A 22,908-nucleotide genomic window follows, 5' to 3' on the forward strand; every position below is an offset into this window, starting at 1 on the left:
CTTTTAAAAGAGAATTAAAATCTATAAAATAATTCTAGAATTGCAAAATATAAATCTGGAATTAAGAACTCATTTGATATGTTTAATAGAAGATTCAGGCTGGGTACGGTGGCCCACGCTTGTAATCCCAGCACTTTGGGAGGCCAAGGTTGGTGGATCACCTGAGGTCAGGAGTTTGAGACCAACATGGCAAAATCCTGTCTGTACTAAAAATACAAAAATTAGCTTGGTGGTGCGTGCCTGTAATCCTAGCTGCTCTGGAGGCTGAGGCAGAGAATCAGTTGAACTGAGGAAGCGGAGGTTGCAGTGAGCTGAGATCACGCCACTGCACTCCAGCCTGGGCGACAAGAGCAAAACTCTGTCTCAAAAAAAAGAAAAAGAAAAATTAGCAGATTGACTTAGCATAAGACAGTAAATTAGTGAACTTGAAGACAAGTCAATGAAAAGAAAATCCAAACAAGCCCAGAGAAAAGAACAGAAAAACAGAGCAGAAAACATAAGAAACATGCAAAACAGCCAAAAAGGCTGAAATATTTGTAAGAGAAGTCCCAGAAAGGAATAAAGAATGAGAAAAAGCGATATTTGAAGAAGTAATGTCTGAGAAAGGGTAAATTAAAAGGAGGTAAACTTATATATTAAAATATAAAACAGTAAAAAGTTGAACTAGATATATATAGATCAAGATAATATCTCAAAATTATCATGTGATATGAACAGGACAAAAAAAATTGTAAATAATGATATCATCATGTAAAGTTTAGGTACAAAAAATTATTTACATGATATATGCACTATGTATAATTTATTGATATATGGATATTTATGTGTGTGTGTGTGTGTGTGTATATATATATATATATAAATGAACTGGAAGGATGCATGCAAAACTCATGTCAGCAATTGTCTCTCTGAAGGGAGAGGAAACCACTCAAGAGCAAAAATAGAGGAGAATTCAGTTTTATCTATATAGTGTTTATTTTATTTATAAAAAGATATTAAGCAGGTATGACAAAATGTTACCAAGAGTTAGTACTAACTCTTCCATGGGTATATGGAAGTTTGTTATATCATTCTTTATGCTTTCCAATATTTAAAAGTTTTTTTCCAAAGAATTTTTAAAAACTAATCTACCTCTATGCTACAAGTCTCTGCCCTTGAAAAAAAAAAAAAGCAGCAGTTAATGGGCATTAATCACTTCAAGACCAATATCATGTGGGTCGCCTTTGTGCTATGTAAAAATGATTGGTTGGTTTGGTTTTAGGCCATAATATTTAACTAGATAATGAAACTCATTAGGTGTCAGATAAACAAAAACTACAGAAGAATTAAACACATTTTCTTTTTAAACTTGCAGTTATTTTCATTATAAATACAACCTGAAAGAACTACACTCTAGTTGATTTTTCTGTCCATAACATCCAGTACTGTTAATGATTGTAAGAATTATCTCTGTCAGTTTTATTTCTACCTGATAGGTTTTCTTTGTGTTCTGGCCTTCATTGTAATTACATGTCAGTCATTGAACCAGCATTATTTGGTACCTGACAAGTCCTTGCCATACACAAAACCCCTGTAGTGAGTATGTAGGAAAAAGAAACATAAAGAAGTTGCTGTTTCTACTTTCATGAAGCTCACTGCAAAAGGGGAAAAAGGCAAAACGCCGTAAAATCAAGACAAAGTAAGTTTTATGGTGGTGAGCAGAGCTGTGGCAGCTACAGAGGAGGTAGTAGTTAATTACAATTATGAAAGACTCAAGAGGGTACATTTGAGTACTCTTGAAGGTAGAATGACTACTTCATCAAAGTAGTCATAGAAACACTAGGTGCATATATGCTGTATCCCCATAAAATCAGAAGACTAGTGTGGCCAGAGTAGAGGATTGTTTGGGAAACCTGTTTTCTGTGTGGGGTGTATTTGGACATGAGGCTTGGAAGTTTGCTTGGAGTCAATTTATTGAGATCCTTGAATGGCATGGTGAAAAGTTTGGGATTTATTCTGCAGCCAGTGAGAACCTACTGAAACATTTTGTGTAGAGAGATGAGTGATGGGGTTGAACCAACATTTTAGGCACACTGACAGCAGAATGATAGGGAAGGGAGCTGAAAGTTTGGAGGCAAAAAAGTCAGTTAGAAAATCAGAGTCTGAACTCAAGTGGGGACAGTGGAGAGGAGGGAGAAATGAGAGACGTTTTTGAAGAGTAATTGTCAGGACTAGGAGGCTAATGGTTCTGAAGGCTAAGCTAGATGAGACCTGGTTTTTATGCAAGTTGATTCAGAAGAGAGGAAATGAGAAGGGACATAAAAGGACAAATACGTTCAAGGATGAGGTTCAGAGATTGGTTTGGGGAGTGCTGTTTCTGTAGCATTACAGACGACTGGAAATTCCCTGAAAAGAGTCAGGGTTAGAGATAGAGAATTGAGAACCCTTATCAGAGAGATAATAATGAAGTCATGGGAGTAGATGGACTTACCAAGGAAAGAGAGAAGGCAGGAGAAAAATAAAACCGAGGTTGAAACAGAAGGGAATGCCCACATCTGTTGGTGGGTAAAGAGCCACCTAGCACAAGCACTAAGTGTGAATGTGACCAAAGACAGGGGACACCTGGAGGTGGCAGTGTAACCAAGATGAGGTAGATGGACTCTGCAGAACTCTGGAGCTACAACGCTGGGATTAGAGTCCTTTCTTACTTACTTGTTTTGGGCAAGTTACCTGACCTCTTTGTGTGTTGGTTTCCTTACCTGTAAAATGAGGATAATAGTAGTACCCACCACATAAGGTTGTCATGAAAATTAAATGAGTTAGTGTATATGAAGTAAATAGAACAATGCCTGTTTTTACATAGAAAATGCTATATATGTGTAGTCATTGTTTTGTTGTTGTTACTTTCTAAAATAAAGTTTGTAAATGTATTTTTTACTATTTTTACAGTCATATATGTATATATACATAGTCATTCAAACAGCCAAATACTTTTTGTCCACGATGCCCAGTAAATTTTACTTTTTTATTTTCCATTATGATGACTGGTTGTTTTGCATCAGAAACCACCTCCTTTTAAAAAAATTTTTATTTTGAAAGTTGCAAAAAGAGTAGTTTCTATACCTTACTTTTGCTAATGTTAACATCTTACATATTTATTAAAACAAGAAAAGTTAAGAATACAACGCTATTGTCTAATCTACAGACCTTATTTGAATTTTGCATTTTCCCAGTAATAACTTTTTTCTTGTTCACAATACTTCCAAGATCCAACATTGCATTTAGATATGTTGTCTCCTTAGTCTCTTTTAATCAATGACAATTCCTCAGTCTGTCTTTGTTTTTCATGATCTTGACATATTTGCAGAGTATTTTTCAGTGGTTTTGGAGAAGCTCCTTCAATTCAGGTTTGTCTCATGCGTTTGCATAATTGGGTTGGGGTTATTCATTTTTGGCAAGAATACCACTTAAGTGATGTCATACCCTCCTCAGTGCATCATATCGGGGTGTATAACATCATTATGTCTTGTTACTGGTGATATTAACTTTGATCACTTGGTTGAAATTATGTTTTCAGCTGGGCACAGTGACTCACACTTGTAATCCCAGCATTTTGGGAGGCCAAGGCGGGCGGATCACAAGGTCAGGAGTTTGATACCAGCCTGGCCAACACAGTGAAACTCTGTCTCTACTAAAAATACAAAAATTAGCTGGTCATGATGGTGGGTACCTGTAATCCCAGCTATTCAGGAGGCTGAGGCAGGAGAATCGCTTGAACCCAGGAGGCAGAGGTTGCAGTGAGCCGAGATCATGCCGCTACACTCCAGCCTGGGGGACGGAGCTAGACTCCGTCTCAAAAAAAAAAACAAAAAAAAAACCCAAACAAAAAAGATGTTTTCCAGGTTCCTCTGCTAAAAAGTTTCTGTTTTGTAATTAGTAAAAATTATGTGAGGTGATACTTTGAGAATCTATAAATATCCTAGTTTCTTCAATACACTTCTCCCTACTAATTTTAGCATTCTTTGATATTTCTTGCCTACAAAAATTATTACTGTGATGTTTGACTAATGGTGATTTTTAAATTTTCATCATTCCTCCTATGTTGATTAATTAGAATTCTACCAAAAGGAAGAGCCACCCCTTATCTCCCATTTATTTATTTAATCACTTACTTATGTAAGTATATATTTACATCAGTCTGGACTTAGATACTTAGTCTTTGGGTCATAATCCCATGCTTTCATAATTAATATTGTTTCGTACAAATTGTTCCAGATTTGGCCATTAGGGGTACCTTCAAGTTTGTTCTGTGTCCTATTGGCATGTCCCCATCATTTTTTGAGCATTTCCTTCCTTTCTGGCATCACAAGATGTCCCAGGCTTCTCTTGTATTGTCCCTACCGTAGCTCTGGAATCAAACCGTCCTCCAAGGAACACTGATTCCTTTGGTTAGAGAATGATATTTAGGAAACAAGATCTGGATCCTAGGTGTGCTCATAGCTCCCAGGATTCCGTTGCTTCCAGGCCCAGGAAGTGCCTCTTTTTCCAGTCTCCTGGCCATCTTTCTGGAAGAGATATCCCCCGTGCATCTGTATTGGGAAAAATGGGACTTAAGACAATAACATATTCAGATTATGATCCCTTTGAAAATAGTAATAGAAAACCAATACTCTCTGTTCTTTTTCCTTTTTTCTTTTCTAGTTCTTCAGTTTGGATTCACAACTATCTTTGTGGCAGCTTTTCCCCTAGCACCACTTCTGGCCTTACTGAATAACATAATTGAAATTCGACTTGATGCTTACAAATTTGTCACACAGTGGAGGAGACCTTTAGCTTCAAGGGCCAAAGACATAGGTAAGTTGGATTTGGGTATGTTTTTAAAAAACTTATTAAACGCCTGGTGGATAAAATTTTAAAAGCCACAAACTAGATTTTTAATTATGTTTTCCATTTAAGATAATTCACCTAATTTTTGCAAAGAATAATTATATTAGTTTTAAATAATATTAGACAAGAAGTAAAGCTGCCTATTTGGAAGTTTATAATTTCCAGTGCTAGAGAATTTGTGCTTAAATAGAGTCTCAATTTGATTATTTCTATCTTAAGATTCTAGAATCTAAAATTTAGATTTATTATCACTTATATCCTTTTTAAAATAGATCTTCCATTTGCTTAACCTTGATTTGTTCTTCCTAAATGTTTGCCTGATTTACATGAAGTATAATCCAGTTTTTCTAACAGCAGAGATGAACTTTGGTCTTTGACTAGAGATGCTGAGTTGAATCAGATGCAGCTCCCATGAGAGCTGCTTGAGATCACAGACTGTCTTTTATTCATTTCTGCATTCAGTGCTTAGCACAGAGCAGGCAGTCACCCAGCCAATATGTGTGGAAGAGAGTTGCATGTGGATGTTATTGTTAATGATGTCTTTTAACCTCCACATGAAACAAACACACATTCTGTGAGCACCTACCCTGGGTCAGTGTGTCATTGGCAGGGCCCACAAAGATGAACAGAAGGGACCCTATCCATACCCTTAAGGAGCTCCCAGTCTGGTGGGGCTTGACCTTATGTGTGCTGATCCTATCAGATGGTATTTTGGTATCTTATCATTAACCAGAATTCTCTGCCTCATGTCTGATCCTGACTATTAAGTCACAAGCATATAGACACTCCCATAGAAACTCACTCAATGCCAAGCTGTTTGCACAAATCTTTCCTCCTAGTTGCAACTGTCAGTATTTGGAAAGATGAAGAAAGGACCCATGAAAGGGACTTTTAAAAATAAATTCCATTTTTTCATAATTATTACCTCTGTTTTGTGTATGGAACTAATACAACGCTTCTATTTGAATAGGAATTTGGTATGGAATTCTTGAAGGCATTGGAATTCTCTCTGTTATTACAAATGCATTTGTCATAGCGATAACATCTGACTTTATCCCTCGCTTGGTGTATGCTTATAAGTATGGACCTTGTGCAGGCCAAGGAGAAGCTGGGCAAAAGTAAGTGTGCTATAAAACCATTATACAGTTTCTATTTCCTAGCCATTTTTTGAGGTTGGACACTCAGACAGAAGACTTTGCACTGGAGAATATGGAATACATGCCCAGAAGGAGAGGCCTGTGATAGGGGAGGTGGAATTATGACTTATTATAAATAATAATAATAACACTGTCAGCCAAAGAAAACATGTCCTCATCTACCAAAGAGTTGGAGGACATACAAGTCAGACAGGTTTTAGATGGAATCCAATGTAAGAGTGGCAATTAATCATTTTCCCCACCCCTGACCTCTGCCCACTATGAATTTAGAAATGTGTGATATGCTATTGTGTATACCAAAACAGTAGTATATGATGTATATATAGTTATATCATTTTATGAGTTTGCAAAAGGACAGTTACAATCTGATTTACATTGTGTCATTATGTGTAGACTCTGCAGATCTTACATAGGCAATACGGAACTAGGTACTGAGTACCCAGTAGGTCCTCAATAAGTATTCGTGGAATAAGTAAGTGAATGACTTTTTCCTGGGTATTGACCTGACCAATGTCTATATTACCCCAAGCAAGTTGAGTGGACTAAACTCCTTGGGAGGATCAATTCTATGGCATTGCCTCAATGGTTTGCAAAGCCAGGGCACTCTATATATGGTCAGATAAAGATGAGTCAAAATTATAACATCCCCTAGTTTCATTCCTGTACCTTGGAGAAAGGGCAAGAAGTCTTAACATGCTTTAAAAATCCCTGTTTTGCTAAAGCCAAAATAATTAAACTCTTATTATGGGATTTTGATGTCTATAGGTCAGAGTGAGGTGTGTTTAGGGATCACAGGGTCTTCTTAATAACCCAGAAATCACCCTCCATGGGCTGCTGTCTACTTATACAAGCAGCCCTGGTTTACTAGCCTGAGCCAGTTTGATTCGTCCTCTACAGCCATTGTAGCTGATCGACCCCAAGGAGTTAAGTGCCACCAAATCAAATCAACTGAACTCATGCAAACTTGGCCTGGGTCCACTTTCATTATTAATCCTACATAAATGGGCCAAGGCATGGATGATTGAGGAATGTCATAAAGCTCACAATCCAGTTATTTGAAAAGGCTCCTATAAAGTTCTTGACTACTATAAGCATGTAGCCATGACACACTAATTATCTAGCAACTTTTAGTGAGCATACCATCCCATTTTAAGAGAAACGTGAAGACACATTATTTTTCCCAGGCATTTCTTTCTAATTGCGACTATCGTTGACATTCTCTGCTTGGCTTAGCCTGAAAAAGCTTACCTTCACTCAAACCACTTTCACATATGTTTTTAGTTGATTCTCAAAACAGCCCCGGGAGGATGTGCATCATAATCTTCACTTTGAGGAGCAGGAAGAGATTAAAAGAGGTTAAGTCCAGAATCACAAGGCAGAGTAACTCTGGGAGCCCACGTGAAGGTAGAGCCTCGACTCACTCTCCATCCCGCACCTCACAGCCCTTGGGGCTGTCCCTTAACAGTAAACCCCCTGGAGTTTCTGTCGCAGTGGTGTTTCAGTTCTTTCCCAAATTCAAATGTGGTGAAATCTACCTTGTTTTAGGGGGAACCAAAAACAAAATGGGAACCTTTGTACACAATTGATAGTGAATCAAAGCTTTAGAATTTTAACAACCTATTAGATTTAAGTCAATGTCCGCAGTGATTAAAGTGTATCTAATAGCCTCCTTATATCAATTTTACTGGGCTCTTCAGAGCTTTTCTATTCTTTCTTTCTTTTTTAACCTTTCTCTTTGACTTAGGAACCTTCTGCCACTTTCAATTTATAGATCTGCCTTTTGTTTTCTAATCCACTAGTGATTTTTCATTTTTTCAAATAGTTAAATTTATGTATGTTTCTTCATGAATCTTATTTTCTGCCTCACTGGCCACTCTATTACTTTTCAGATTTTTTTTCTTTTTCCAATTTAGAAATGCTTTAGAAATTATTGAACTCATAAGAGTAGCAGAATTGTCAAGGTATAGAAAGTCATAAGCCTTTGGGGTAGTACAGTGATTGCTGGCTCATCCCTTTCTTATGTATTAAAGGATTGAAAATAATAAGTGGTGAGTGATTTTACGGTAGAATTCTCACATTTAAATGAGTATGTGGTCTTCTCAGAAGTTACATGGAAGAGATATGCATCCTAATCCAAATGGCACTACCCAGTAGGAGACATTTTCTAGATCTTTCTTGGAAGTGCCTACAGAGGCCATCTACCATTCCTTTAAGAAAACTGACTTTATATTCACAGTTACTTTTTTATATTCATCTGTTACTTTTTTCTTGGTACTTCTCAATTCTCCCTGATCATCAGTGTAGCCTCATCTCCCTCTGTCTCATTGAGAGCTGGTGGTGGGTCACAGTGAGGGTATATAGCATTCCTGCCAGTAAACCTAGTGATAGACATGGGGTCTGTACTACCTGTGACCTTCCTGCTATAACAATGGGTCAGTGAGTTGACACTTGCATGCCACTAGCTGAACTTTATACAGCAAAATGTGATAAATCTCACTTGCCTGAATTGATGACAACTTCCACTATTTGATATTGACAATAGCTAACAGTCTACAAAAGGTGAAAGGAATTAGTGAAACGTCTAGCCGTCCGTCCATCTTTTCCCCCATTATGGGAATGATGTGGAAGGAAGACATACACAGCTGATAACTGTGTGTTCTTGTACTAGGTACACATTTAATGCTTTGCACTCAGGAGTAACCACCCTCTAAAGACACATTTTCAACTTGGATTTATGACTGTCATTACATGCATAGGCCCATGAAACAGGTGTTTTATTTAAATTTAAATTTTCTTAATGGAGTTTTTGAGCAGAACAACCAATGGACAGTAGCGTTAGTCTTGATAAAGCCTCGGGGCTGGTCTGCGAGATAAGAGTATAGAAGGTGTTATGAATATTCCATTTCAGTGCTGGGCCTTTTTTTTTCACCAGTTCCCAGAACACCTTTCCCTTCCCACAGCTCAGATCTCTAGAAAGACTCTGCTAAAACTTACTCCCTCTCTGTGACAGCTAATCATCCTCAAGGCACTAATTTATTTTCATGTCCAGGTCTACACAGTTCCTAGGTAAGGGAGACATCATTCCGAATTACCCTTTCAGTAGGGGAGGCCTGCTGCCAGTTGGATTAAGGCATGTTACACACCCCCTGACCATTTGTTTTCACCCATGAGTGACTTGACAAATGGGTCCTTCAGCTTGGTTCATTTTTTTTAAGGCCATGATAAAGCCAGTGATTTGTCTTGAGCACGATAACACGCAGAACCCATGTGTTCTCAGAACTGTGTTCATGTCATCATTTTGGTTTAGTGTTCAGCAGCTTGGAATAATCATGCCAGACTTGTTAATGAAGAAAATCTGAAGATCATGATTTATTCATTCAATCAGTAATTATTTATTGACCCCCTGCTAGATGCAAGAAATAAATGAAATGAATAATCACCACTCACGTTTACCTTACTTATAGGCTAAGATTTGTATCACATGCTGTACATTCATCGTTTAATATAATCTCCTCAAGGACCCTATGAGGTGGGAACTTCTGTCACTTTAAGAAGTTACATAAATCGGGTGTGGTGACACATGCCTGTAGTCCCAGCTATTCAGGAGTCTGAGGTGGGAGGATCGTTTGAGCCCGGGAGGGCAAAGCTGCGGTGAGCCATGATCGCACCACTGCACTCCAGCCTGAGCAACAGAGCAAGGCCCTGTCTCAGAAAAAAAAAAAAAAAAAAAGAAGAAGCAGTAAGAAGTTATATAATGTGCCAATATTACATGACTAGAAACCAGCAGAACTAAGATTTGACCCCAAAACCCAAGCTTTTGTATGTAAAACACTATTTAAAGAAAAACGTATACAGGATGTATCTAAGTGCTAATTTCACCCAAAGTTTCAAACATTGTTATTTCAGTAAGTGCATGTGTTCACCACAATGTTCGATATGTAAAACTGTTTAGAGACTTGTAGAAAAGATGTTTCTAGGAGTGCTACTTGCTATCATACTTTAAAAATGGGCTTTTTCTTGAGTGGAATTATTGACAGAATGATTAAATCCTTGATTTTATCTACCCATTCAATCTAGAATGATTGATAGAATCTCATACTTTAGTTTCCTCCAATCAGATCAATTCAATATTTACAGGATTCCTACACTGCACAAGACTGTCCTAAGTCACAGGATACATAAATACCTAAGATACCTGCGTGCTCCCAAAAAACTACAGTCCAAAGGAGAGGGCATATATGTATGCTGCCAACTCTAGTACAAGCGATCTGGTAATGGTGAACTAAGTATAGCGGCACTACAGAGAGAGGGGAAGGAGTGAGATGTTGTGACTGGAGCGATTAGGTTGTCTTCCTAGAAGGAGTGGTGTTTCAGTTGGCTGCTGAAGGATAAATACTATTTCCACTTGTAAAGGAAGAGGTAGGAAATTCTAACAGAAAAGATAACAAGCAGAGGCATGAAAACATCAGAAGCTTTCAGGGAATATAGTCTAACAGGACTGTAGCATGGGATATGAGTTGGGGGGATCATATGCACACCAATCATATTTGGAACATTTTGAGAATATCTATAAATATATATAAAACCATTAATGAGGAACTGTGTTTATGTGTATCATCAACAAAAGAAGCTGTGACTTACATATAATTTTTGCCCATCATGTAATGCTGCTTTTTACCTATTTCACTGAAACATTAATTGGGGTAGAGATGTTCTATATGATGATTCTGCAGAAAAAGGATGAGAACCAAAGCAAGCAACTTGTTCCTGATTCAACATGCCCAGGGCTTTCCAGCACATTTCAACCTGAGTTCTGGTTAACAAGAAAGGGCCAGTTAAAGGCATTTACAATTGCAGGGACGTCTGGAAAGCAGGGTCTTCAGGGAACTGGATACAGAGAAGGTGATCAGTGTTCTAATGATAGAATTTGCCTCCTCTTATAGGTGCATGGTTGGCTATGTGAATGCCAGCTTGTCTGTATTTCAAATTTCTGACTTTGAGAACCGATCTGAGCCTGAATCTGATGGCAGTGAGTTCTCGGGGACTCCTCTTAAGTACTGCAGGTGAGTGTGGCACCCAGCGTGGCTCTGCCTGAGCTGGGCTGGCTCCACCGTGGGAAGGTTTTACTCTGAAGGCCCCTTCTGGCTGAGTGTGTTTAAAGCAGTGACTGTCAATCTCAACAATGTATTAAAAGCACATGGAGAATTTTCAAGCCTTCTCTTGCCTGGAATACAACCCAAACCAATTAAAACAGAATGTCAGGGGGTGGAACTCAGAAACCAGGTGCAGGCCAGAATTGAGAACTGCTGGCTTAAAGGGAAAAACTAAAAATATAGTGGTGAAGGTTATACCCCTGCTCCAGGGACTCAGGGACAGACAATCCCCAAGGGGGTTGAGTGACAGCTGTTGAGGGCACTTGTCTTTGTTCTGCTTCTCTCTCTTGCCCAGAGTATATCACATCACATTTCTAAATGTTGAACAACTCAGAAGCCTGTGGAAAGAGGCCCAGTTCATTTCAGGTTCCACCACAGTAGGCTCTGCAACATGTGCTCATTCTCTCTTTCTTTCTCTCCCTCTAAAAAGGAAATTAATTAAACTATGCCTCTTGATGTGTATCTATACAAACATACATGAAAGAGAATTTGTTGAGCACCTACTCTGTGCCAGAAACTGTTACTCCATTTAATCGTCACATCAGCCTTCTAAGTTAGGCAATATTATCTCATCTGACAAATGATAAAACCATTGAGTAAAAGCTCAATGAGATTACTTGTGCACAGCTCTCGAAGAGTCCAGATGGCACCTTTTTCTCTTAATACTTTGATGTTATAAGAATTCTGTGGGCTCACACCTGTAATCCCAGCACTTGAGGAGGCCAAGGTGGGAGGATCACTTAAGTCCAGGCAGTCAAGTCTGCAGTGAGCTATGATAGCACCACTGCATTCAAACTGTGGAGCAAGACCTTGTCTCAAAAACAAAACAAAGAATTTTGGAGATTCCCCATCATGACATTCTATGTTCTCCCTGTAATCAAAGCCACAAAGAAGAACAGCCATGGAGTCCTAGATGCTTTGACATAGGGACTTTTGTAATGATCCACTTCAGTCCCTCATCTTACAGAAGGTGAGGGTGAGAGAAGCCAGGGGCTCCCCATTTCTGTGCAGTGACAGCATACCCTCCACCCCTTTAAACACTCATGCCAAGTTCCCAGGTCTCATTGGCTGTCACATCTCATCAGATGGCTTATTTCCTTTCCCACATGGAGTAACAAGTAAGATGGGGAGAAAGGCTGGCTGGAATATAATCTAGTGTCACTCTCTGTTGGGGTCTGGTGGAGAAGCAAGCAATTAAGCAACAATTGATGCTTTCTTCAGTAGATTTTCCACTTGCTTTCCCAGACCATTTCATACATGAAATTATTTAGCAAGCATTGTTAGACATATGCAGGATCCTAAGTATGAAATGCTTCAAAATAAAATGCCAACTATTATTTGGAGTTAAAAACTTTGTAATCATTTGAAAATAAGATAAAAATACATAGTCTTTCTCCTCTTCTGCTTCCTGGCTCATAATTCTTCCCGCCTGTCTCACATAGTAACATAAAAGTATATTCCAGAAATTATTAATATGAATGGAGTTGTTAATGCTGGCACCATTAAGTTAAATTATGATTGTTTTGCTTAGCATTTTTCTTAAAAGTCCCCCAAATAAAACATTTTTAAATTTCTAATTAAAATCAAGTAAAATAATATTTTCAGGTTTGTTTTCAGTCATATAGCAGGTGAGGCATCTGGATCATTTCTCGGGCTGAAAATATATAAACATGTAGAGAAAAATTTAAAAACACCTTCTCAAATACATTAATAACCTGGGAAGAATATTTGGTATTCTAAGGCAGAAAGAAGTGGTACACAGAGCATTGGAGCCAACTTTTACCCAAAGGGAATTTGCTGAAGTGAGTGGACTGGAGCTTTCTTTTTCTTTCTTTCTCTTATTTTTTTTAATACTTCAAGTTCTAGGGTATGTGTGCACAGCGTGCAGGTTTGTTACATATGTATACATGTGCCATGTTGGTGTGCTGCACCCATTAACTCGTCATTTACATTAGGTATATCTCCTAATGCTATCCCTCCCCCCTCCCCCCAACCCACAACAGGCTCTGGTGTGTGATATTCCCCTTCCTGTGTCCAAGTGTTCTCATTGTTCAGTTCCCACCTATGAGTGAGAACATGCGGTGTTTGGTTTTTGGTCCTTGCGATAGTTTGCTGAGAATGATGGTTTCCAGCTTCATCCATGTCCCTACAAAGGACATGAACTCATCATTTTTTATGGCTGCATAGTATTCCATGGTGTATATGTGCCACATTTTCTTAATCCAGTCTATCATTGTTGGAGCTTTCTTTTTCAAAGCTTTCCATGGTTAGGGAAAGTGAAAGAAAATATAGAGGCCAGGTGCAGTGGCTCACCCTGTAATCCCAGCACTTTGGGAGGCTGAGGTGAGTAGATAGCTTAAGGTCAAGCATTTGAGACCAGCCTGGGCAACATGGTAAAACCCTGTCTCTACCAAAAATACAAAAACATTAGCCAGGCGTTGTTGTGCACATCTGTAGTCCCAGCTACTCGGGAGGTGGGAGGATCACTTGAGTCTGGGAGAAAGAGATTGCAGTGAGCCAAGTTCGCACCACTGCACTCCAGCCTGGGTGACAGAGCGAGATTCTGTCTCAACATAAAAGAAAAGAAAATATAAGAATGACCAGCCTGTAAGTATGTACTTATATACTATATAAAACAACCATAATGTAGTCACAGTAGAGTCTATTATACAGCAATAAAAATAAACCGCATGCAATAATGCGAATGAATCTTAGTAACATAATAGTAAAAAAAGCAAGCCCCAGCAAACTACATATAGTATAGTACCCTTTCTATAAAGTTCAAAAACAAGCTAAATAGTACAATATTCAGACAAATGCATATACATATAAGTTAAAGATAAAAATGAAATTCAGGGTAAGGGAAGCAATTGATGTAAGTTCCTGGTAAAGTTTTAGTTCTTGGGCTTCATAGTGGATTTATGAGAGCATGCTGTATTATTAAAGTATTACTTTAATGGAGTCACATGGATTAAAGTTCTCTGAATAGTGTCTGGCCCCCAATAGGTATTCAGCAAACATTTGTGGAATTTTATGCCAACTCAAAAGTGATAGCTGGAGGATACATTAGGAAGGACTCTTCTAGTGGCAAGTGGCAGAAATCCAGGGCAAACTGACTTAAACAACAAAAAAATGTTCAGTTAACTGGGAGAGTCAAGGGGTGATAGGAGCTTCAGTAATGGCCGAATCCCAGGCCTCAAGCAGTGTCAGCAGGATGCTGCCTCTCTGCTGTCTCTGCTTTGCTTTCTTGACTTCCTTCTCAAGCAGGCTCTCTCTCTCCATACAAGGCCACCAGGAGTCCCAGGCTTTTGCCTTCTGTGGGCTTAGTGATCATTCACTAAGTGACAGTTCTAGCAGACATCTTGATGATGTCACTGATCAGGTCTGGCTCATCTTTTGAGCTGAGATCAGGCAGGTGGAGGGGGAAGTCCTAGTCAACCCACACAGATGATTCCCCAGAGGAGAAGAGATATTATTTTATCAGAAGAAAAATGCTGGACAAGCAAAACAACAGATATCCAGTATAGAGGAACTGTTCAAACTTCCCTCCTATTGAATGAGGACTATATGATGAGAATGGAAGAGATTTGAGAATCAGAAAAATCATAGTTTGAATGCAACTTTTTCCTGTGTCTTTATAGATACCGGGACTACCGTGACCCGCCTCATTCATTGGTGCCCTATGGCTACACACTGCAGTTTTGGCATGTCCTAGCTGCTCGATTAGCTTTTATCATTGTCTTTGAGGTAAGTTTCCTCAGCCAAATTCTTTATTTCCTTTGACATAATGAAGTCAGTAGGAGTAATGAATAAAAATAAGTGATGGGGATTTTGAATGTGATTATCTATACTTCCAGAAGTAGTAGTATCGTATTATGTAACCTCTTTTTGATCTTTTCTTTTTCTTAATTGAAGTATTTGTTTTTCCAAGACATATTTGAAAGTCCATAGTTGGTTTTTAATGGACAAATCTGAACTCATTGGTCCTAAATGTAATTTTCTGGGGCCATAGTTCTTAAACTTTAGCAAAAATGCAGTTTTTCCATCCTCATTCCCAGATATTCTGACATATCATGTCTGTGACTTGTTTTACATGAGCTCCCTGTAATGATTCTGACTATAGGCATTCTGGGACCATAATTTGGAAACGTTTGGAAAACATCAGCCCAGTAAGACTCATTCTTTTTTTTCTTTTTCTTTTTCAACTTTTATTTTAGATACAGTGGGTACATGTGCAAGTTTGTTACAAAGTTACATTGCGTGATGTTGAGGTTTGGGGTGCGACTGAACCCACCACCCAGGTAGTGAGCATAGTATTCAATAGGTAGTTATTCAGCCCTTGTCTCCTCCCTTTCTCCCCTCTCTAGTAGTCCCCAGTGTCTGTTGTTCTCATCTTTATGTCCATGTGTACCCAGTGTTTAGCTTCCACTCTAAGTACATACAGTAAGAACACGCAGTGTTTAGTTTTCAGTTTCTACATTAGTTCACTTAAGATAACGGCCTCCAACTACATCCATGTTGCTGCAAAGGACATGGTTTCATTCTTTTTTATGGCCACATAGTATTCCGTGGTGTATACATACCACATTTTCTTTATCCGGTCCACCACTAATGGGCACCCAGGTTGATTCCATGTCTTTGCTATTGTGAATAGTCCTGTGATTGACACATGAGTACATGTGTCTTTTTGGTGGAATGCTTTATTTTCCTTTGAGTATATACCCAGAAATGGGATTGCTGGGTTGAATGGTAGTTAAACCCTTTGATCTTTGAGAAATCTCCAGACTACACAGTAGCTGGATTAATTTACATTTCCACCAACAGTGTGCAGATGTCCCCTTTTCTCTGCAGCCTCGCCAGCATCTGTTAATTTGTTTACTTTTTTTTTTTTTTAGACTGAGTCTCGCTCTGTCACCCAGGCTGGAGTGCAGTGGCACAATCTCGGCTCACTGCAACCTCTGCCTCCCGGGTTCAAGCAATTCTCTGCCTTAGCCTCCTGAGTAGGTGGGATTACAGGCACCCGCTACCACACCCGGATAATTTTTGTATTTTTAGTAGAGACGGGGTTTCACTGTCTTGGCCAGGCTGGTCTTAACCTGACTTCATGATCCATCCGCCTTGGCCTCCCAAAGTGCTGGGATTACAGGCATGAGCGACTGCACTTGGCCTGACTTTCTAATAAGAGCCATACTGACTGGTGTGAGATGGTATCTCATTGTGGTTTTGATTTGCATTTCTCTAATCTCCTTAGAGATTCTGAGCATTTTTTCATATTATTGTTGTCTGCTTCTATATCTTCATTTGAGAAGTATCTGTTTGTGTCCTTTGACCACTTTTTAATGGGGTTATTTGTTTTTTACATGTTGATTTGTTTAAGTTCCTTACAGATTCTGGCTATTAGACCTTTATTGGATGCATAGTTTGCAAATATTTTCTCCCATTCTGTACAGTGTCTGTTTACTTCTTTGATAGTTTCTCTTGCTGTGCAGAAGCTCTTTAGTTTAATTAGATTTGACTTAGCAATTTTTGTTTTTGTTGCAGTTGCTTTTCAGGACTTCACCATAAATTCTTTGCCCAGGCCAGTATTGAGAAGTGTATTTCCTAGGTTTTCTTCTAGTGTTTATATAGTTGAGGTCTTACATTTAAGTCTTTAATTCATCTTGAGTTAAATTTTGTATATGATGATAGGTAGAAGTCCAGTTTCATTCTTCTGCATATGGATAGCCAGTTATCTCAGCACCATTTATTGAACAAGGAATCCTTTCCCCATTGCTTGTTTTTGTCAAGTTGGAGATTCACTCTTTCTAAATGTCTCCAATTATTGCCATCGTTACCACACATATTGAAATATACTGATTCATATAGTTAATTTATGATTTTCAAATAGTTATCAGGATTTCCCAACATGATCATAAGCATTTTCCAGTGGGACTGGGTATTACAAGTGGTACTTCTGGTTGTGTATCATCACAGAATTATTTATATTCAAGCATCCAAGTAAGTATTTATTAGCTAAGACTCAAAATGGAATTATAAAGTAAAATCTGTCTAGCAATTGTCTATATTATATGTCAATAAAAATATATTATCTATTTTCTTTCAGGGTTTAAGAAAATTGCTGTAAAAATAGTTTGCATTTCTATGACTCTAGTCATAAATGGAAATTTCATCTGTTGTCACATATATTAAAGCCGGATTAATAAAAGCCAAGGTTGCCTCTTGGCTTGGATCTAAAGTTTCCTAGACCACTTCAAGACTATTCTATCACTGCTTTTTCCTTCACTCCAGGGAACCAAGAGAAGAAAATATTAAGCTGCTCTTCCCTGGAAATTAGCTTACCAATGGCACACTCTTTAAAGAAAATATTTTTAAACCCATCACTGCCTTAAAATTTTTCAGGCAAAACTTCTTGTTGTTTGTTTGGGGTTTTTTGTTTGTGTTTTTTATTTTAAGTTCCAGGGTACATGTGCAGGACATACAGGTTTGTTACGTAGGTAAACATGTGCCACGGTCATCTGCTGCACAGATCAACCCATCACCCGATATTAAGCTCAGCATCCCTTAGCTATTCTTTCTGATGCTCTCTCTTCCCCCACCCCCACCCCCAACAGGCCCCTGTGTGTGTTGTTTCCCACCATGTGTCCATGTGTTCTTATCATTCAGCTCCCACTTATATGTGAGAACATGTGATATTTGGTTTTCTGTTCCTTTGTTAGTTTGCTGAGGATAACAGCTTCTAGTTCTGTCCATGTCCCTGCAAAGGACATGATCTCACCCCTTTTTATGGTTGCATAGTATTTCATGGTGTATATGTACCACATTTTTTTATCCAGCCTATCATTGATGGGCATTTGGGTTGATTCTATGCCTTTGCTATTGTGAATAGTGCTGCAATGAACGTATGCATGCATGTATGTTTGTAATAGAATGATTTATATTCCTTTCTAATAATAGCCATACTGACTGGTATGAGATGATATTTCATTGTGGTTTTGATTTGCATTTCTCTCATCTCCTTAGAGATTCTGAGCATCTTTTCATATTATTGTTGGCTGCTTGTATATCTTCTTTTGAGAGGTATCTCTTTGTGTCCTTTGCCACACAAGTTATAGAATTGCTGGGTAAAATGGTATTTCTGCTTGTAAATCACTGAGGAATTGCCACACTGTCTTCCACAATGGTTGAACTAATTTATACTCCCACTAACAGTGTAAAAGTGTTCCTTTTTCTCTGAAACCTTGCCAGCATCTGTTGTTTCTGGACTTTTAAATAATCAACATTCTGACTGGCGTAAGATGGTACTCATTGTGATTTTTATTTGCATTTCTTTAATTACCAATGATGTTGAGCTTTTTTTCATATGTTTGTTGGCCGCATGAATGTCTTCTTTTGAAGTGTCTGTTTATGTGTTTTGCCCACTTTTTAATGGGGTTGCTTGGTATTTTCTTGTAGATGTGTTTAAGTTCCTTGTAGACTCTGGATATCAGACCTTTGTTAGATGGATAGATAGATTGCAAAAATTTTCTCTCATTCTGTAGGTTAGCTGTTTGCTCTGATGATAGTTTTTTTTGTGCTGTGCAGAAGTGCTTTCATTTAATTAGATCCCATTTGTCAATTTTTTCTTTTGTTGCAATTGCTTTTGGTGTTTTCATCATGAAATTTTTGCCCATGCCTACATCCTGAATGGCATTGCCTAGATTTTCTTCTAGGATTTTTATAGTTTGGGGCTTTACATTTAAGTCTTTAATCCATCTTGAGTTAATTTTTATATAAGGTGTGAGGAAGGGGTTCAGTTTCGATTTTCTGCATATGGCTAGCCAGTTCTCCCAGAATCATTTATTAAATAAGGAATCCTTTCCCCCATTGCTTGCTTTTGTCAGGTTTGTCAAAGATCAGTTGGTTGTAGATGTGTGGTCTTATGTCTGAGATCTCTAATCTCTGCCATTGGTCTATGTGTCTGTTTTTGTATTAGTACCATGCTGTTTTGGTTACTGTAGCCTTTTAGTATAATTTAAAGTTGGGTAGTGTGATGCTTCCAGCTTTGTTCTTTTTGCTTAGTCTTGTCTTGGTTATTTGGACTCTTTTTTGGTTCCACATGAATTTTAAAAGAGTTCCTTCTAATTCTGTGAAGAGTGTCAATGGTAGTTTAATGGGAATAGCATTGAATCTATAAATTACTTTGGGCAGATGGCCATTTTCACAATATTGATTCTTCCTGTCCGTGAGCATGGAACATTTTTCCATCTGCTTGTGTCCTTTCTGATTTCCTTGAGCAGTGGTTTGTAGTTCTTGAAGAGGTCATTCACTTTTCTTGTTAGCTGTATTCCTAGGTATTTTATTCTTTTGTAGCAGTTGTGAATGGGAGTTCATCCATGATTTGGCTCTCTGCTTGCCTGTTGTTAGTGGTTAGGAATACTAATGATTTTTGCACATTGATTTTGTATCCTGAGACTCTGCTGAAGTTCCTTATCAGCTTAAGAAGCTTTTGGGCCAAGATGATGGGATTTTCTAGATACAGGATCATGTCATCTGGAAAAAAAAAGATAATTTGACTTCTTCTCTTCCTATTTGAATACACTTTATTTATTTCTCTTGCCTGATTGCCTGGGCCAGAACTTCCAATACTGCATTGAAAAGGAGTGGTGAGAGAGGGCATCCTTGTCTTGTGCCGGTTTTTAAGGGGAATGCTTATTGAGAGTTTTTAACATGAAGGGATGTTGAAATGTATCAAAGACCTTTTCTGCAGCTATTGAGATAATCATGTGGTTTTTGTCTTTAGTTCTGCTTATGTGATGAATTACTTATGCTTATGTGATGTTTACTGATTTGCATATGTTGAACCAACTTTTTATCCCAGGGATGAAGCCAACTTGATCATGGTAGATAAGCTTTTTGATGTGCTGCTAGATTTGGTTTGCCAGTATGATATTGAGGCTTTTTGCATCAATGTTCATCGGGTATATTGGCCTGAAGTTTTTTTGTTGTTGTTGTCTCTCTGCCAGGTTTTGGTATCAGGATGACACTGGCCTCATAAATGAGTTAAGGAGGAGTCCCTCCTTTTTAATTTTTTGGAATAGTTTCCATAGAAATGGTATCAGCTCTTCATTGTACCTCTGTTAGAATTCAGCTGTAAATCTGTCAGACAAAACTTTTTAAAAGGTTGCCTTAAGTTATTTGGCTTTTCAAATAGAATTTTCCATTTTCTTTTAATATTTTGTTATTAACTATTTGAAAATATGAGAACTATGCAGAAAAGCTTCTTAATTTTGTGCCATCCATGCATCACCAAATTTATCAAGTTTTAAATAAAACAAAGAATACTTAGCAGTATCATTTGAACATGATTTAGTCTCTATTTAATACTTTAGAATTGTAATAACCTTTAAATTGTCATCTAGTACTTTATTGGTCACCATTATATAGATGAGCAGAAGTGACAGTGATTCTAGAATTCCAGCTATTAGTATTTCAAGTAAAGAATTTGTGACTGTTTACCAAAAAGAAAAAGCCTCTTCCTGAAATGATCATTTCCCTAGGCCCACTGATAATTCTTATAACCAAGATTTGTAAAGCACTTGACAGTCTACAAGGCATTTTTAAACATTTTCTCATAATTCTCACAATACTCATTTTATAGATGAGTGGAATGAGGCTCAGATAAATTAAATAACTCAACCTCAGGTAGACAGACAGCCCTTAAGCAGTGAAAGCTACCAGCTTCAACCTGGGTTTTCTGACTCCACAGAATACATTCTTCTGGCTCTCCTTTGAATTAATTGTCTGACCATTCTTTTCCCACCTTCCTTCCAGACTCTTCTTTCTATTCCTTAGGTGGTGCCATCAGACCAGTTCAGGCCTCACCTGTCCTATCATCTTGCATTACACATGCCTCTCCTGGCCTCTTTCCACTCTCCACATACCCCAGAGGGTCCACATCCTTCTTCAGCCAACTCTCTAACCTCATTCAGGATGCACAGTAGACCTGACTCTGTTACATTCTCCTCTGTGTTTTTAGCACCTCGTGTTTTGTATAAAGCACCTCATTTCATATCTGATCCCAGACCTCCCAAAAGACCTAAGGGATCGAATGAGAAGAGAGAAGTACTTGATTCAGGAGATGATGTATGAAGCAGAACTGGAACGTCTCCAGAAGGAACGAAAGGAGAGGAAGAAGAACGGAAAAGCACACCACAACGAGTGGCCGTGACCATGTAGGCGAGAGGTGTGCTCAGCGTCTGAGGCCAGTCCGAGGTTGAGTGGGTGCTTTAAACTCCCTGAAGCAAAGCTTACCATTGTTGCAGTAACAGGGATCAAAATAAACTCCTTAGAAGCTTCCCAATCCAAAAGAAGCTTGTTTTTTACTTTAATCATTGCAAATTTTGCTTGATCTTCCCTTCCCACATACCTTCTGCAACACTTCTCTGCCTTCTTGACAGACTCTGGCCTATGAGTCAAGGTCTTCATGAGTTGGCCTAGGAGTTCCCTGAAACAAAGCTTCCTCTCTCTTTTCCTTCAGCTGGGCTGTTTTCTTTAATATCCCCAGGGAAACATGCCCCTTCTTTCTAGGTGGGTGGGAGACATTAGCAAAGAGAATTCTTCCTGAAAGCCTCAGTGGCCAGAGACCAAGGTGCAACAGGGCTGTCCTGGGCTACAGGACCAGTAACTGATGAAGAATTTCTTCTGGCCCCACCACTACTGGCTGCTTTCTTCCCAAAAAGGCCATTTCTAATTTTTGCTTGAAAGCATAATATCTGCCTGTCTGTTTCTATTTCCCTAATAGTTGGCAGGATGTGATGTTGCTTCAGACTGCCCTTCTGACTCAGTCTGTTCACCCGTAAAGCAAGCATAAAAATATTTATACCATCCCTGACTCTGTTTGGGGTTACAAATTCTTTGAATGCCTTTGGTGCATGGTAAGTACAAATCATTGCACCTCATGTTTTAAAGCAATGTGTATACATAAGATCTTTATGCCTTCTTTTCTCTTTCCAGAAAATAGTCCCTTTCCAGGCCAAGGACCTGAATTCTGTTTACTTCTCCTGGCTGTGCAAAAGCACACTCAAGTGAATGACTAAAAATGCAACCGCAGTGCATGTTGCAAATACCGGCGGCTGCAGGAGGGTCACCGTCCAGTAGAGGACTGGCGTTGGAGTCACACTGCTGTGAAATCACGTTGCAGTCCAGCACACAATTGCTATCTATCCATAGACCATTCTTGACCAAGCAAGCATGCACATTATGGGCAGTTACATTCTCAAGTTTTTAAAATCAAGGGGAACTTGTATACTGGGCCTGTTTTTCAGCCTGTTTGCTACCTTTTTTGCATTCTATCCCATGTGAATTTTACAGACACTGGGCTAAAAAGTGTATTCAGACACATGGACACACATTCCTAGAATGTCATCATATGGTCCTAATTCCATGTCACCAACAACACAGACAAGACCCTGTTTACAACTTTTTCTTTCCTTCTTTTTAATTTTAGACCTTTCTGAGAAGATTATTATATATGACATATCTATAGCTATGTGTATGGCCATAGATGTATTTCTGTGTGTACATATGTATAGTCATGTATTCCTGCATATGTACATACAAATACAGAGATATATAAAGTACATAGAAATTCCTTACTTGTAAATAGCCAAAAAGTACTGACATGAATGAATTTTCACATTTAAATAGTCATCAATATGAAGCCATGATTAATGCTTGTATAATGTGATGCAATA

At 38.5% G+C, this 22,908-nt stretch overlaps 1 protein-coding gene across 4 annotated transcripts in view; it reads left to right on the forward strand.

Moving 5' to 3' along the window:
• The window catches only part of ANO4 (anoctamin 4), a 425,083-nt gene extending 402,175 nt beyond the window's left edge, over positions 1 to 22,908 (forward strand). For 3 of the 4 annotated variants that reach the window (XM_063646628.1, XM_063646629.1, XM_063646630.1), the window contains 5 exons: positions 4,681 to 4,833; positions 5,837 to 5,984; positions 10,967 to 11,086; positions 14,818 to 14,923; positions 21,192 to 22,908. In XM_063646628.1, coding sequence (XP_063502698.1) covers positions 4,681 to 4,833; positions 5,837 to 5,984; positions 10,967 to 11,086; positions 14,818 to 14,923; positions 21,192 to 21,383 — 719 coding nt within the window. In that variant the 3' untranslated portion in view covers positions 21,384 to 22,908. The remainder of the gene's footprint in view (positions 1 to 4,680; positions 4,834 to 5,836; positions 5,985 to 10,966; positions 11,087 to 14,817; positions 14,924 to 21,191) is intronic. The other variant, XM_054444369.2, reaches the window with a different exon arrangement.

The sequence above is a fragment of the Pongo pygmaeus genome, chromosome 10 (genome assembly GCF_028885625.2).
Source record: "Pongo pygmaeus isolate AG05252 chromosome 10, NHGRI_mPonPyg2-v2.0_pri, whole genome shotgun sequence".
NCBI lineage: Eukaryota > Metazoa > Chordata > Mammalia > Primates > Hominidae > Pongo > Pongo pygmaeus.